The 18,041-nt window shown below is 48.5% G+C and overlaps 1 protein-coding gene across 1 annotated transcript in view; it reads left to right on the top strand.

The window, feature by feature from the left end:
- The first annotated feature begins 8,314 nt into the window (after positions 1–8,314).
- Positions 8,315–18,041, top strand: part of RSPH9 (radial spoke head component 9) — a 158,090-nt gene continuing 148,363 nt past the window's right edge. Inside the window, exon 1 of the mRNA XM_078646700.1 lies at positions 8,315–8,629. Coding sequence (XP_078502826.1) covers positions 8,379–8,629 — 251 coding nt within the window. The 5' untranslated portion in view covers positions 8,315–8,378. The remainder of the gene's footprint in view (positions 8,630–18,041) is intronic.

Genomic DNA, 18,041 nt, shown 5'->3' with positions numbered 1-18,041 from the left:
CTTCAGAACCACAGTGGATGCGGTGGTGGTGGTGGATGCAGTAGTGGTGGAAGTGGTGGTGGATGTGTTGGATGTGGTGGTGGATGTGGTGGATGTGGTGGTGGATGTGGTGGTGGTGGATGCGGTGGATGTGGTGGTGGATGTGGTGGTGGTGGGTGTGGTGGATGTGGTGGTGGATGTGGTGGTGGATGTGGCGGTGGATGTCATGGTGGATGTGGAGGTGATGGTGGATGTGGTGGTGGATGTGGTGGTGGATGTGGTGGTGATGGTGGATGTGGTGGTGGATGCAGTGGATGTGGTGGTGGTGGATGCGGTGGATGTGGTGGTGGATGTGGTGGTGGGTGTGGTGGTGATGGTGGATGTGGTGGTGGATGTGGTGGTGGATGCGGTGGATGTGGTGATGGTGGATGCGGTGGTGGTGGTGGATGCGGTGGTGGTGGTGGATGCGGTGGTGGATGTGGTGGTGGATGTGGAGATGGATGTGGTGGTGGTGGATCTGGGGGAAATGGTGGTGGTGGATGCAGTGGATGTGGTGGTGGATGTGGTGGTGGTGGGTGTGGTGGATGTGGTAGTGGATGTGTTGGTGGATGCGGTGGTGGTGCATGTGGTGGATGTGGCGGTGGATGTCATGGTGGATGTGGAGGTGATGGTGGATGTGGTGGATGTGGTGGTGGATGCAGTGGATGTGGTGGATGCGGTGGTGGTGGTGGATGCGGTGGTGGTGGAAGTGGTGGTGGATGTGTTGGATGTGGTGGTGGATTTGGTGGTGGATGTGGTGGATGTGGTGGTGGATGTGGTAGATGTGGTGGTGGTGGATGCGGTTGATGTGGTGGTGGATGTGGTGGTGGTGGGTGTGGTGGATGTGGTGGTGGATGTGGGGTTGAATGTGGTGGTGGATGTGGTGGTGGATGTGGTGGTGGTGGATGTGGTGGTGGTGGAGGTGGTGGATGTGGTGGTGGATGTGGTGGAGGTGGTGGATGTGGTGGTGGTGGATGTGGTGGTGGTGGATGTGGTGGTGCATGTGGTGGTGGATATGGTGGATGTGGTGGTGGATGTGGTGGTGGATGTGGTGGTGGAAGTGATGGTGGTGGGTGTGGTGGATGTGGTGGTGGTGGATGCGGTGGTGGATGAGGTGGTGGATGTGGTGGTGGTGGATGCGGTGGATGTGGTGGTGGATGTGGTGGTGGTGGGTGTGGTGGATGTGGTGGTGGATGTGGTGGTGGATGCGGTGGTGGTGGATGTGGTGGTGGTGGATGTGGCGGTGGATGTCATGGTGGATGTGGAGGTGATGGTGGATGTGGTGGATGTGGTGGTGGATGCGGTGGATGCGGTGGTGGTGGATGCGGTGGTGGTGGTGGATGTGGTGGTGGTGGATGCGGTGGATGTGGTGGTGGATGTGGTGGTGGTGGGTGTGGTGGATGTGGTGGTGGATGTGGTGGTGGATGCGGTGGTGGATGCGGTGGTGGTGGATGTGGCGGTGGATGTCATGGTGGCTGTAGAGGTGATGGTGGGTGTGGTGGATGCGGTGGATGTGGTGGATGCAGTGGTGGATGCGGTGGTGGTGGAAGTGGTGGTGGATGTGTTGGATGTGGTGGTGGATGTGGTGGTGGATGTGGTGGATGTAGTGGTGGTGGATGCAGTGGATGTGGTGGTGGATGTGGTGGTGGTGGGTGTGGTGGATGTGGTGGTGGGTGTGGTGGTGGATGTCATGGTGGATGTGGAGGTGATGGTGGATGTGGTGGTGGATGTGGTGGTGATGGTGGATGTGGTGGTGGATGTGGTGGTGGATGCGGTGGATGTGGTGGTGGTGGTGGATGCGGTGGATGTGGTGGTGGATGTGGTGGTGGATGCGGTGGATGTGGTGGTGGTGGATGCGGTGATGGTGGATGAGGTGGTGGTGGTGGATGCGGTGGTGGTGGTGGATGGGGTGGTGGATGTGGTGGTGGATGTGGTGGTGGATGTGGCAGTGGATGTGGTGGTGGATGCGGTGGTGGTGCATGTGGTGGATGTGGTGGATGTGGTGGAGGATGTGGCGGTGGATGTCATGGTGGATGTGGAGGTGATGGTGGATGTGGTGGATGTGGTGGTGGATGCGGTGGATGTGGTGGAAGTGGTGGTGGATGTGTTGGATGTGGTGGTGGATGTGGTGGTGGATTTAGTGGATGTGGTGGATGTGGTGGTGGTGGATGCGGTGGATGTGGTGGTGGTGTGTGTGGTGGATGTGGTGGTGGATGTGGTGGTGGATGTGGTGGTGATGGTGGATGTGGTGGTGGATGTGGTGGATGTGGTGGTGGTGGATGCGGTGGTGGTGGTGGATGTGGTGGTGGATGTGGTGGTGGATGTGGTGGTGGATGTGGTGAATGCAGTGGTGGTGCATGTGGTGGTGGTGGATGTGGTGGAGGATGTGGCGGTGGATGTCATGGTGGATGTGGAGGTGATGGTGGATGCAGTGGATGCAGTGGTGGTGGTGGATGCGGTGGTGGTGGAAGTGGTGGTGGATGTGTTGGATGTGGATGTGGTGGATGTGGTGGTGGATGTGGTGGTGGTGGATGCGGTGGATGTGGTGGTGGATGTGGTGGTGGTGGATGTGGTGGTGGTGGGTGTGGTGGATGTGGTGGTGGATGTGGTGGTGATGGTGGATGCGGTGGTGGTGGTGGAAGTGGTGGTGGATGTGTTGGATGTGGTGGTGGATGAGGTGGTGGATGTGGTGGATGTGGTGGTGGATGTGGTGGTGGATGTGGTGGTGGATGCGGTGGTGGATGCAGTGGTGGATGTGGTGGTGGATGTGGTGGTGGTGGATGCGGTGGTGGTGGTGGATGTGGTGGTGGTGGATGCGGTGGATGTGGTGGTGGAAGTGATGGTGGTGGGTGTGGTGGATGTGGTGGTGGTGGATGCGGTGGTGGATGAGGTGGTGGATGTGGTGGTGGTGGTGGATGTGGTGGTGGTGGATGCGGTGGTGGCGGTGGATGTGGTGGATGTGGTGGTGGTGGATGCGGTGGATGTGGTGGTGGATGTGGTGGTGGTGGGTGTGGTGGATGTGGTGGTGGATGTGGTGGTGGATGCGGTGGTGGTGGATGTGGTGGTGGTGGATGTGGCGGTGGATGTCATGGTGGATGTGGAGGTGATGGTGGATGTGGTGGATGTTGTGGTGGATGCGTTGGATGTGGTGGATGCGGTGGTGGATGCGGTGGTGGTGGAAGTGGTGGTGGATGTGTTGGATGTGGTGGTGGATGTGGTGATGGATGTGGTGGATGTGGTGGTGGATGTGGTGGATGTGGTGGTGGTGGATGCAGTGGATGTGGTGGTGGATGTGGTGGTGGTGGGTGTGGTGGATGTGGTGGTGGATGTGGTGGTGGATGTCATGGTGGATGTGGAGGTGATGGTGGATGTGGTGGTGGATGTGGTGGTGGATGTGGTGGTGATGGTGGATGTGGTGGTGGATGTGGTGGTGGATGTGGTGGATGTGGTGGTGGTGGATGCGGTGGATGTGGTGGTGGATGTGGTGGTGGATGTGGTGGTGATGGTGGATGTGGTGGTGGATGCGGTGGATGTGGTGGTGGTGGATGCGGTGATGGTGGATGCGGTGGTGGTGGTGGATGCGGTGGTGGTAGTGGATGGGGTGGTGGATGTGGTGGTGGATGTGGTGGTGGATGTGGCAGTGGATGTGGTGGTGGATGCGGTGGTGGTGCATGTGGTGGATGTGGTGGTGGATGTGGTGGATGTGGTGGAGGATGTGGCGGTGGATGTCATGGTGGATATGGAGGTGATGGTGGATGTGGTGGATGTGGTGGTGGATGCGGTGGATGTGGTGAATGCGGTGGTGGTGGTGGATGTGGTGGTGGTGTCAGTGGTGGTGGATGTGTTGGATGTGGTGGTGGATGTGGTGGTGGATTTAGTGGATGTGGTGGTGGATGTGGTGGATGTGGTGGTGGTGGATGCGGTGGATGTGGTGGTGGTGTGTGTGGTGGATGTGGTGGTGGATGTGGTGGTGATGGTGGATGTGGTGGTGGATGTGGTGGTGGTGGATGCGGTGGATGCGGTGATGGTGGATGCGGTGGTGGTGGTGGATGCGGTGGTGGTGGTGGATGGGGTGGTGGATGTGGTGGTGGATGTGGTGGTGGATGTGGTGGTGGATGTGGTGGATGCAGTGGTGGTGCATGTGGTGGATGTGGTGGTGGTGGATGTGGTGGAGGATGTGGCGGTGGATGTCATGGTGTATGTGAAGGTGATGGTGGATGTGGTGGATGTGGTGGTGGATGCGGTGGATGTGGTGGATGCAGTGGTGGTGGTGGATGCGGTGGTGGTGGAAGTGGTGGTGGATGTGTTGGATGTGGATGTGGTGGATGTGGTGGTGGATGTGGTGGTGGTGGATGCGGTGGATGTGGTGGTGGATGTGGTGGTGGTGGGTGTGGTGGATGTGGTGGTGGTGGGTGTGGTGGATGTGGTGGTGGATGTGGTGGTGGATGTGGTGGTGATGGTGGATGTGGTGGTGGTGGTAGAAGTGGTGGTGGATGTGTTGGATGTGGTGGTGGATGTGGTGGATGTGGTGGTGGATGTGGTGGTGGATGTGGCGGTGGATGTCATGGTGGATGTGGAGGTGATGGTGGATGTGGTGGTGGATGTGGTGGTGGATGCGGTGGTGGATGCGGTGGTGGTGGATGCGGTGGTGGTGGATGCTAAAAGATATGCCGCAGAGGATCGGCAAGAGCCGAAAAAGGGAGATAAAGGGGCCACACCAGCAAGTTCAAACACACAACAGCTGATGTTTAAATGTAAATAAACGAGGGGCGAAACGAAGATGAAAGGGAGAGATTCAGAATGTGAAACAACGGCAGCGGAGAGTGTGAGGCAGACACAGAGAGGGAGGTGGCGTGGGAGAAAGAGGGAGTGAGAAGGTTAACCAGGAGACCAAAATGCGGCCGGGCTGTACAATGCTGTAACGTTTTGAAGGCATGAGTTTGGCCTGGGCTGGAAGCAAGGAGCACGGCGAGCAGGGAGGGGCTGGAGAGGTGAGGGCACAGAGAATAACAAGACGGAGGGCATTGCTGTGGGGAGGGGGGAGGAGAAATGCGACACGGGGCGGAGCAGGGAGAGCGGCGAGTGTGAAGCAGCAGGGGCCTTTGAAGTGAAGCTAAGCTTCACTTCAAAGGAGTGGGAGGAGTGCTGCTGGGGAACAGATGGCGATTTGATGATGTGCACGCGCATTTTAGGTCAATGCGCTTGTGCATTGACCTAAAAGCGCACGGGCACAGCATCAAATCGCCAGTGTAGGTAAACCTTGTTTAAGGCCCTATAGTCTCGCTCAATGCGCATGCGCATTGAGAGGCGAGACCTAAAAAGGCCATGAGGTGACAGTTCACTCTCGCTAACTAATAGTGCTGTGCAAGTAAGAATTCTTCTCTCACAGCCACTAGAGAAGTGTTTCTCATCAAATTACACTGACAGGCAGTGCCTGATCGTGCATCTGCGGGTGAGATGCGCATTTTGCTGGTGTTTAAACCTACTCTCGCATGACACCCGCAAATTGTAATTGGACAGGTTTGCATTGTTTAAAATGTATTGCCTGATTTGTTCCTAAACTGAAGTGAACATTTTTTTGTCTTTTACCCAGGGTTTTTCAGTAGGGGAAGGCACAGATGATCTACATTTTCTCCTTCCTTTTAGCAGTGAGGTGGTGTCCTGTGCTGCTATCTATGCTCTAGGGCTAATGGGCGGCTTTCAGTTTTCAATCAAGGTGTTAGATCGTCAATGAGAGCCTTTGACATGTATTTTCTGCCTTGTCAGTGAGATGCTGATTGCTCCTGTTGTAAAGTTGTGCACCACCCACTGCGGGCCTCACAGCATGTGCCTCTGTGTTTTCACGCTGCCCTTCCCTGACAGTAAGGTTGAGGATAAAATAAGATGCGCTACGGCCCTCCCCTCCAACTTGGCTCAATATGAACTGCTGCAGCTGGAGCCCCCTATAGTCCACCGGTGCCTGTTAATAAACTTGTATTGGAATGGAGGAAGTTGAAAATTCACAACTTTCCCAAGAAAATTTTGTGATTTTACCGCACTTAAGCTGCCACGGCGTGTGCCCTGGGGTGGTGCCAGGGCCTTCCTAGGTTAGGAGGCTGGGCACTCGTCACATCCTCTGAAGTATCTGTTGACGGAGTTTTTATCACCCTAATTTACAACCTCCCCCCCCCACACACACACACACACCAACAGTGAGGAGGAGCCGTGGCCCATGGATGGCATTGCAACAGGGAACCATTGGCTCTCTGTGCCAGTTATTTATTTATTTATTTATTTATTTATGCGATCTTCTATAGCGCGAACTTTACCCGAAGGTGTCAGAGCGCTTTACATAAGCACCAGTTGAAAAACATAAGGACTTAGGATTACATGCGTTACAAAAAGGATACACACGGAAAAAATTGCAAATGTACAAGATGTAAAGTCACACAAGGAGGAGATACAAGTGGATATACTTTAAGAGTCACATAGGAATGGTAGATAATATAAAGGTCTACTGCATATACTAGTGATTAGAGTTATCTCTATATACATAGGGAAGGGATACTTAAGGAGAAACTCTAAGAGTCACATAGGAATGGTAGATAGTACAAAGGTCTACTGCATATACTAGTGATTAGAGTTCTCTATATACAAAGGGAAGGGATACGAATGGATATACTCTAAGAGTCACATAGAAATGGAAGAGAGCACAACGGTCTACTGCATATACTAGTGATTAGAGTTATCTCTATATACATAGGGAAGGGATATGACTGGATATACTCTAAGAGTCACATAGGAACGGTAGATGGTACAAAGGTCTACTGCATATACTAGTGATTAGAGTTATCCCAATATACATATATATACACACATTGTAGATTCCCTCAGACAGAGTTCCGTTAAGTGGGGTCGTAGGAGGGACGTGGTCACAACACCAAGGAAGGGTGGGAGGGAATCAAGGGTAAGGAGAGAAGGCAAAGCAGAAAAGGGAAGAAACATTTGAGGAACATCAAGGGGGAAACTAGTGAAAAGGGTAAAAGACAAAGGAATGGACAAGAAGACAGACCAGAGAAAAACGCCTGAGAACAGCAGCAAAATGGCGGGCAGGACAGAAGGAAAAGTAAAAGCGAGGAGTGTGTCAGAGGCAACAGGAGAGACAAGTGAAACAAGTGACCTCTGAGGGCGACGAGGACTTCCCGGAGAGGCTGAAACTCATTTTCTAACGAGCATGTAGTTTGAAGACAGGCGCGCTAACAAACAGGTCAGCGTTACGACTCACTACCAGAGAGTCTGGAGTTAACATGAGTTGCCATCCATTCGCGTTATTATATAACGCTTGGAGGTACTTGCTTGGGCCGAGGCCGCGGGTCAGAGAGTCAGTCCGAACCCGAAGACTAATTGCAGGCGGCTGCGGAGTCTCCTCAGCAAGGCTGGCTGCAGCAGGCAGGCAGAGGCTCAGGCAGTGAACCATAGCGGGCCGTGACATTTTAGGTTTGGCGCCGGGCCCGCCTCCAGACAATGATCATTTCCTGATTCCTGTTGAGTCCCAGGCGGGAGTCGTCAAGTGACAGGCAGTCATTGGACACCCATTACCTCAATGACATCAGGCTGATCGAGCTGCGCCCCGTGGAATCGCAATAATGGATTGCGATACATTGTATGCAGCTGAGTGAGTGTGAAACTGCCAGCAGCCTTAACTCTGTGGGAGCCCTGAGCTGGCTGCAGGAGCAGCGCGCAGGACATGTGTGGCGCACTGCCACACTTAAAAGTTTTAGGCAGTGCTTAGAGTGACAGCTGTGGCATATGCGCATATGCGTGACAATGCATTTCAGTGCGGTACTGCGGAGTACCACACTGAAATGCGCAAGTCTAACGCGTGATGCGTGATACTTGGCAGGGATGCTAGGGGTGACAGATTCGTGATTTATAAATACAAGTTGATTGATTGATAGATGCGTAAATGCCAACATTATAAAAAGTAAAGAGAGGGATTTTGAAAAAGATCACAGGAATGTATTTTTCCCATTTGCATATATTTAAGCAGATGCATTGCAATTTTAGCAACGAGACTCGGATCTTTTGGCACGTATGTAGACGTCCCATTCCAAAACCCGGGCAGAGCACAGCTCCATGTTCTTCGGTTTGGCCACTTGTTGCCCAATACAAGATGGCCGAAGTGGTGACATGCGCAAACGGCGCTACGGCAGACATTTTGAAACGATGAGGGTGAGGTGGCGCACAGCTTCTACAGACATTTGACAGCGGCCATCTTGGGACGGGAATCGCCGACAGTACACAAGTGGTGCTTGGGGCGGTTGCCATGGCGCCGGTTGCCCGTGGTGACGGCGGCAGCTCAGGACGCCACAGAGCCGAGGATGGAGGCTGAGACCCTGCACGCGTCCCTGGAGCTGGTATCGGGGTGCGGGAATGTCCTGAGCATCGAGCAGCGCACCGCACTGCGCTCCTCCTTGGTGCTCATGCACAGGGATTACCGTTACCGCCGGGTGCTGCTCTGGGGCCGCATCGTGGGCCTCCGCGGGGACTACTTCATAGCAAGGGGCGAGGATGAACCGGGGCCCGAAGAGGAGGAGCCGGAGCAGCTGAGGGGCGTCAAGACTCTCTACAGGTGAGCCAGGGGGGCGCTGGCACGAGGAGGTGACTCCCAGCGGCCACAGGGAGCGAGGGGCATGTAGGGAGTTTGGGAGGGCCCCAAATAGCTGGGATCCATCGAGGTGCTCAGCAGGTGAGCTCCCCGCCAGGCACACGCCCCCTCATCCCAGGTCATGTCCCTGATTGTTCATGACACTCACGAGACGACCACCTGTCTCAATTTTGTAAACATGATATATTTGTGTAACCTTGATCGCTCCACCCTATCCTAATATGTAATCTTTAGCGAATTTGTAACCTATTAATCTGTAACTCTCATCAGGAGGAACTTGTACACATAAGTAGTGATACCTACTACCATGTCACTTTCTTTCCTTATTTAATTTACTTCACTGTATTGTAAAGCGATCTGAAGCCTCTGGATTATGTACATGCTATTTAAAAATGCATATATAAATATGGGTTGTAGGCGAGAAAAGACATGTTAGGGCGTGGAGAGGAGCACTGCTAGGGTTTATTGAATGCTTCTATGTTCCAAGTGAGACTCCAAAGTTAAGGAGGGTCGGGGTTATCGCTCTGCAAGTGAACCATTCACCTGTTCGTGCTGGTAATGAGATCTCTCTAGACCAGGGGTGCTGCCTAGGTGAGCAATAATCGGAACATTTAGGTAGCAGGTCACAGGGATGGAAAAAGAAAGGTGATGGAGAGCAAGAGAACGGAATCAAATAAAATTATTTTAATTTATATGTGAACAGTTGACACAAGAAGGGGAAGAGGAGCGAGGCCTCCAAAGGTGAAAGGGTAAATATCCTGTTCTAGAGGCAAGACTTGCTTGCTATGCAGACACACGGGAGAGTCCGGCTTTGCCTTCAAATGTGAACATGCCATTTCTGTAAAGAATTTATATAAGGCATAGGATCTTGCATTGAATTTACCACCCACCAGGCTGGATTTGATATGACGGACAGCCCTATTCTTGATAAAATATTATGAAGACAGGAGGGCATTGTTTACAGGTAATACAGTACTTTCTATGTGTGAGGAGAAGACTGTGAGCCTCGCAGGTGAATCTGCCCACCATGGAGATGAGGGATATTGGGGGTCACTTTCTGCAGGATACTGTTGAAGGGGAGGTACCATCAACTGAAAATTTGGAAGGGTACCCGGGAGGCCATCCCCACTTCTTCTACCCACCTAATGTCATGCATGGTTAATCAAACACTAGTTATAGGGCAGATACCTCATTACTTATGAAGGGCGTATCCTCTTTGCACTACGTGGTGACATCTACATCTGACGGTGAACGGAAACATGTAGTAGGGTTAATGTTCCTCTCCTTCCCTGCTCTCTTTCTTCCCCTTGCTGTTCAGCCTGAGTATGTGTGGAATGTTGCATATGTCATGGAATGTTGAATGGGTGAAATGAGTCAGTTGGTGTCTGCAGGCTGAGCAGATAGGAGGCTGCTCCTGGTAGGGAGTACTTACAGGGATACATACAGGCCCACTTACCATCCTGGCTACAACATCAAACTTCTGTAACCTGTACTTCAATAAAACTTCTTGGAACCACAATCTGGCCTCCTGTGAACATTCATACTAACTAGAAATGAGCGAGGGACTTGCACAGCAATTGTTCTGATTCTAATCAATAGTGAACTCTGTAGCGTGCAAACAGGTAAGGGCGCTGTCTGTACCTCCCAGCGTAAGTATGAACTAATACAAAGCTCCTCCCGTTAGGCAGGAGACACCCTGTTGCACAGCATTCAAGGATGACAAAATGTCTTTTCCCTTAATCCATTAACTCTTCCTCATGATGGGGTTCCAAAATATATTTATTATTTCATCAAAATTTCCACAGAACCAAAATTCAGTTGTGTATCCAACAATATTATAATCCAGTATAAATCCTTCCCCAATGCATTTCGAGCCGATTTGCTAGCCCTTCCTCAGGGGACAACTCTACAAAAAAGGAAATACATCTCCATGTCACTGTGGGTGTAAAGTACAGTTTTCAAGCATTATCATCAAATTACATTTCATTCATGCCATTGATTAAATTTCTGTAAATCATAGCTCCAGTGCCAAAACAAACACTAAAGTGTCGATTATACGTGAAACATATCGAGTAGTGCAATGGATTGCCCGGTGTAATAATATCAGAAATGTGTTTTCACAAACGAGTTAAAACGGGATTCTCCACATGCCTCCAGTGCAAGACCTCCTGCCCCCGTCACCGATTTGTGCACCTAAATCGAGCCCCTGATTGAACCACATTCCTAGCGTGAGACCAATACTCACGGGCTATTTCAACGAGCTGCAGCGCGGTGTCTGTAAAATAACAGCACAGCGCGTATAAACATTACTGCATAAACGCTCGTGGGCTCATGTATTAACGCGTTCTCCTGAGCGGAGTACTCACTTAGTGCTGATAGTGGAAACAAGCATCGTCGTCTCTCGGTCGGGAACCCCAGGAGTGAACCCGGGTCATGGCGTTTTAACCGTGTAGTGTTGGTATACCAAACAGTGAAAACGGACTACAAAGTGCAAAAACAAACAAAAAACGTGGCGGCCATATTGAGTGGGTGATTTAACATGCAAATGAAAACTTAAAGAGTGTTGCAAAAAATCAACAATTATAACGCATGAATAAGCTGAATATTCACAAGACATGTATAAATGCATTGAAAACTGATTATTCAGAATTACAGATAGCACAAAAACTCCATCCGATCATTGAGACCGTGTGGCTGCATCAATGCCATATAGCGGATCCAAAAATTTTCTCTTTTGAGCAATGTCTGTTTGTTGTTGTGCGTAGGAGTGATTTGTTCTAATATCACATATTTCAGTTGAGCTACGGAATGTTTATGTTCAGCGAAGTGTGTGGCAACTGTGGATTTCAAATTGCCAGTTCTTATGTTACTCTTATGTTCGAGTAATCGAGTTCGGATCTTCCTTTCAGTGTGACCAATATAACATTTGCCACATGGGCACTTAAGCATGTAGATTACATTGCTTGAATTGCAGGTAGCATTCACTCTTAGTTTCACTGGATGTCCCTTCATAGGGTGGCTGATGGTGTTTCCTGGAATGCAATTGTTGCAGTTGCTGCAATTATAACAAGGGCGTAGACCTCTGTATGTGGTTGGTTCACTGTCTTTGATGGATGCCTTCAACATCTCTTTCAGATTGCGGCCCCTGGTATATGCAAACATCGGTGGTTGATCGAAAATACCTCGAAAGTCTGGTTCGAAACTCAGTAGTGACCAATGTTTAAGAATTATGTTCTTGTAACTGTTACTCAGAATGCTGTATTTCGAAACCACCACCATTCTGGTGTTCACTGGCTTGACTGTGGTTTGTAACAATTCCTCCCGTTTCATGGCTCCAACTTGGTTAACTGCTGTGACCAAAGTCTCTTGTGGGTACCCCCGATCTCTGAATCTTTTCACCATGTCGTTAACTTCCTGTTGACAGGTACTCTCCGAAGATACTATGCGTTTCACTCGCATGAGTTGAGACAAAGGTAAGTTACGTTTTAACCCCGGTCTATGAAAACTTTGGTAGTGCAACAGTGAGTTCCTGTCTGTGGGTTTCCGAAAAATCGTTGTGTTCCAGATGTTGTCATCACATTGTATTTCCACATCCAAAAAGTGTATACGTCTTCTATCCATGTTCCAAGTGAATTGAATTCGCTCGTTGATCTCATTCCATGTTGTTAAAAATTCTGCCAGTTCCAACTCTGTTCCTTTCCAAAGGATGAAAATATCATCTATAAATCTCAAGAAGATTTTCCCATGTTTGAGCCATATGTTCTGATTCAGGATGTGCGTCTCTTCGAACGCTTTCATCACAATATTAGCGTAGGACGGCGCGGCACAATTTCCCATGGCAGTCCCGTTTAGTTGGTGAAACCACTGATCAAATACCGTAAAATAACTATGAAAAAGTGTAAAAATCATCAATTCCATGAGCAGTGTTTTCATGTCTGGGTCCATGTTTGAGTTTAACAACTCATGTTCAATCGCTGTGATCCCCATATCATGCGGTATAGATGTATAGAGTGAACACACGTCCACAGTGCACATCAGTAAGTCCTCATCTCTCGATGTACTGATCACTTCCTCCAATTTCAAGAGGAAATCTGTTGTGTCTTTGATGTGTGATCTGGTGTTCAGCACAAAGGGTTGGAGATGTCTGTCCAAAAACTTGCCGGTATGTTCATGGATAGAACCTTTAGTAGATACTATCGGTCTGAACGGTGGTCGCATCGGATGCTTGTGCATCTTGGGCAGCATGTACAAAGTCGGTGGTTTAGGGTTCTCAGGTGTGAGGTAACGTCTTGTCCGATCATTGATGGTTCCGTTATCAAACGCCTTTGTGATGATATCCAATAGTATCACCATGAATTCATTGGTTGGATCAGCTCCCAATGGGGCATAGGTGTTGATGTCACTAGTATGAGCCAATACTTCTTCTTCATAAAACTTAACATCCATGATGACTAATGCGCCACCTTTATCAGCTGTCTGACACACTATGGTGGAGTTGTTGGCAATCTTTGATAGTGTGTTCTTTTCCATCCTTGTCAAGTTCTCACGTCTAGGTTTAGTTTGAAACGGCATTCTTGACAGATCTCTTTTCACCATGCTTTCAAATGTATCAATGATTTTGTGACTCATAGGAGCCATGAATATACTGCGTGGTCGAAGCCCTCTTAGCATGTCGTCCTCTGTATCGGGTGTGGTTACTATGTTCTCAAAGTAATGACGCAATCTAATGTTACGAACTAATTTGAACGTGCTCACCTCAAGCTCGAGTGTGTTGGTTGTGGTTGTCGGCACAAATGTTTGTCCTTTCTGTAGTACTCGTAACTCTTCCTGTGTTAGTATCGTAGAAGAGATGTTAATCACCAGGTTATCCTTGGTGCTCACCTCCGACGGTTGGTTTTCTTTGCTTTGGCTGGTTCTTTTGTTACCTCTGCGTGTTTTGCCCCTCCTGGGTCGATAGGTTGATCTTGACCCTCCTCTAAAAAATGCACCGTGGCTGTAGAAGTACCCGGTTGTTGTTCACTTGGTACCACCTCCGTTGTGGTTCTCGTGCTTTTTGTTGTTCTCGTTTCACCCTCTGAAGACGATGTCTCATTTTCTGAATAGGGATTGTAGGCCCGATTAGGGCGTCGGCGGGCGTACACTTCTGCCCAAGTGTACACCTCGCCGAGCTTGTAATCAATAGTATCCCTCTTGTACTTGCGTAGCTTGCGTTCCTGGGTTTCACGTGTGTGTTTCTCTAATTGTGCTTTCACATCTTCCAATAAAGTGGCTAATTCAGTGGGATCCATGGCTTCGTCCAGTTCCGCCCTGATCGTTTTAATGTCTTTGCTCAATTCTTCCAGAGATTTGGACAATTCCTCCACTATCAACAGGATCAAATCCAACGAACACTTGTTGAGGATGGCGAACCACCGCTCAACAAATTTCGCATTGTTCTTACATAAAAGAGGTTTTAGAGGAACCCGTAGGCCCCTCGGGATCCGCTGGGCGCGATGGTACCGCACCAACGTGGACGCGTGTAATTTCTGGTTGCATTCCTTTTTTAATAAGTAGAGTAGTTGTTTCAGATTACTCTCAGGGCTGCGGGTACTAGCAGCCGCTATGACCTCTTCCTGGATCATATCATAAATTTTCTCTGCATCCCCCGCCGTGAAAGCGAAGGTGTCTGCTTTCAACTCCGTCATGCCGGTTATGCTTTCGTAATTCATATTTGTATTCCGTAGCGTGCCAAGTCCTATGGACAGAAATGATACGATCTAGAAATGAGCGAGGGACTTGCACAGCAATTGTTCTGATTCTAATCAATAGTGAACTCTGTAGCGTGCAAACAGGTAAGGGCGCTGTCTGTACCTCCCAGCGTAAGTATGAACTAATACAAAGCTCCTCCCGTTAGGCAGGAGACACCCTGTTGCACAGCATTCAAGGATGACAAAATGTCTTTTCCCTTAATCCATTAACTCTTCCTCATGATGGGGTTCCAAAATATATTTATTATTTCATCAAAATTTCCACAGAACCAAAATTCAGTTGTGTATCCAACAATATTATAATCCAGTATAAATCCTTCCCCAATGCATTTCGAGCCGATTTGCTAGCCCTTCCTCAGGGGACAACTCTACAAAAAAGGAAATACATCTCCATGTCACTGTGGGTGTAAAGTACAGTTTTCAAGCATTATCATCAAATTACATTTCATTCATGCCATTGATTAAACCAACCACAACCACAACCAACACACTCGAGCTTGAGGTGAGCACGTTCAAATTAGTTCGTAACATTAGATTGCGTCATTACTTTGAGAACATAGTAACCACACCCGATACAGAGGACGACATGCTAAGAGGGCTTCGACCACGCAGTATATTCATGGCTCCTATGAGTCACAAAATCATTGATACATTTGAAAGCATGGTGAAAAGAGATCTGTCAAGAATGCCGTTTCAAACTAAACCTAGACGTGAGAACTTGACAAGGATGGAAAAGAACACACTATCAAAGATTGCCAACAACTCCACCATAGTGTGTCAGACAGCTGATAAAGGTGGCGCATTAGTCATCATGGATGTTAAGTTTTATGAAGAAGAAGTATTGGCTCATACTAGTGACATCAACACCTATGCCCCATTGGGAGCTGATCCAACCAATGAATTCATGGTGATACTATTGGATATCATCACAAAGGCGTTTGATAACGGAACCATCAATGATCGGACAAGACGTTACCTCACACCTGAGAACCCTAAACCACCGACTTTGTACATGCTGCCCAAGATGCACAAGCATCCGACGCGACCACCGTTCAGACCGATAGTATCTACTAAAGGTTCTATCCATGAACATACCGGCAAGTTTTTGGACAGACATCTCCAACCCTTTGTGCTGAACACCAGATCACACATCAAAGACACAACAGATTTCCTCTTGAAATTGGAGGAAGTGATCAGTACATCGAGAGATGAGGACTTACTGATGTGCACTGTGGACGTGTGTTCACTCTATACATCTATACCGCATGATATGGGGATCACAGCGATTGAACATGAGTTGTTAAACTCAAACATGGACCCAGACATGAAAACACTGCTCATGGAATTGATGATTTTTACACTTTTTCATAGTTATTTTACGGTATTTGATCAGTGGTTTCACCAACTAAACGGGACTGCCATGGGAAATTGTGCCGCGCCGTCCTACGCTAATATTGTGATGAAAGCGTTCGAAGAGACGCACATCCTGAATCAGAACATATGGCTCAAACATGGGAAAATCTTCTTGAGATTTATAGATGATATTTTCATCCTTTGGAAAGGAACAGAGTTGGAACTGGCAGAATTTTTAACAACATGGAATGAGATCAACGAGCGAATTCAATTCACTTGGAACATGGATAGAAGACGTATACACTTTTTGGATGTGGAAATACAATGTGATGACAACATCTGGAACACAACGATTTTTCGGAAACCCACAGACAGGAACTCACTGTTGCACTACCAAAGTTTTCATAGACCGGGGTTAAAACGTAACTTACCTTTGTCTCAACTCATGCGAGTGAAACGCATAGTATCTTCGGAGAGTACCTGTCAACAAGAAGTTAACGACATGGTGAAAAGATTCAGAGATCGGGGGTACCCACAAGAGACTTTGGTCACAGCAGTTAACCAAGTTGGAGCCATGAAACGGGAGGAATTGTTACAAACCACAGTCAAGCCAGTGAACACCAGAATGGTGGTGGTTTCGAAATACAGCATTCTGAGTAACAGTTACAAGAACATAATTCTTAAACATTGGTCACTACTGAGTTTCGAACCAGACTTTCGAGGTATTTTCGATCAACCACCGATGTTTGCATATACCAGGGGCCGCAATCTGAAAGAGATGTTGAAGGCATCCATCAAAGACAGTGAACCAACCACATACAGAGGTCTACGCCCTTGTTATAATTGCAGCAACTGCAACAATTGCATTCCAGGAAACACCATCAGCCACCCTATGAAGGGACATCCAGTGAAACTAAGAGTGAATGCTACCTGCAATTCAAGCAATGTAATCTACATGCTTAAGTGCCCATGTGGCAAATGTTATATTGGTCACACTGAAAGGAAGATCCGAACTCGATTACTCGAACATAAGAGTAACATAAGAACTGGCAATTTGAAATCCACAGTTGCCACACACTTCGCTGAACATAAACATTCCGTAGCTCAACTGAAATATGTGATATTAGAACAAATCACTCCTACGCACAACAACAAACAGACATTGCTCAAAAGAGAACATTTTTGGATCCGCTATATGGCATTGATGCAGCCACACGGTCTCAATGATCGGATGGAGTTTTTGTGCTATCTGTAATTCTGAATAATCAGTTTTCAATGCATTTATACATGTCTTGTGAATATTCAGCTTATTCATGCGTTATAATTGTTGATTTTTTGCAACACTCTTTAAGTTTTCATTTGCATGTTAAATCACCCACTCAATATGGCCGCCACGTTTTTTGTTTGTTTTTGCACTTTGTAGTCCGTTTTCACTGTTTGGTATACCAACACTACACGGTTAAAACGCCATGACCCGGGTTCACTCCTGGGGTTCCCGACCGAGAGACGACGATGCTTGTTTCCACTATCAGCACTAAGTGAGTACTCCGCTCAGGAGAACGCGTTAATACATGAGCCCACGAGCGTTTATGCAGTAATGTTTATACGCGCTGTGCTGTTATTTTACAGACACCGCGCTGCAGCTCGTTGAAATAGCCCGTGAGTATTGGTCTCACGCTAGGAATGTGGTTCAATCAGGGGCTCGATTTAGGTGCACAAATCGGTGACGGGGGCAGGAGGTCTTGCACTGGAGGCATGTGGAGAATCCCGTTTTAACTCGTTTGTGAAAACACATTTCTGATATTATTACACCGGGCAATCCATTGCACTACTCGATATGTTTCACGTATAATCGACACTTTAGTGTTTGTTTTGGCACTGGAGCTATGATTTACAGAAATTTAATCAATGGCATGAATGAAATGTAATTTGATGATAATGCTTGAAAACTGTACTTTACACCCACAGTGACATGGAGATGTATTTCCTTTTTTGTAGAGTTGTCCCCTGAGGAAGGGCTAGCAAATCGGCTCGAAATGCATTGGGGAAGGATTTATACTGGATTATAATATTGTTGGATACACAACTGAATTTTGGTTCTGTGGAAATTTTGATGAAATAATAAATATATTTTGGAACCCCATCATGAGGAAGAGTTAATGGATTAAGGGAAAAGACATTTTGTCATCCTTGAATGCTGTGCAACAGGGTGTCTCCTGCCTAACGGGAGGAGCTTTGTATTAGAACATTCATACTAAGACAAAACCCATTACAGG

This window comes from Lissotriton helveticus, chromosome 6 (assembly GCF_964261635.1).
Source record: "Lissotriton helveticus chromosome 6, aLisHel1.1, whole genome shotgun sequence".
NCBI classification, from domain to species: Eukaryota; Metazoa; Chordata; class Amphibia; order Caudata; family Salamandridae; genus Lissotriton; species Lissotriton helveticus.
The sequence above is the reverse complement of the archived record's forward strand: the minus strand, read 5'-3'. Positions and strand labels throughout refer to the sequence as shown.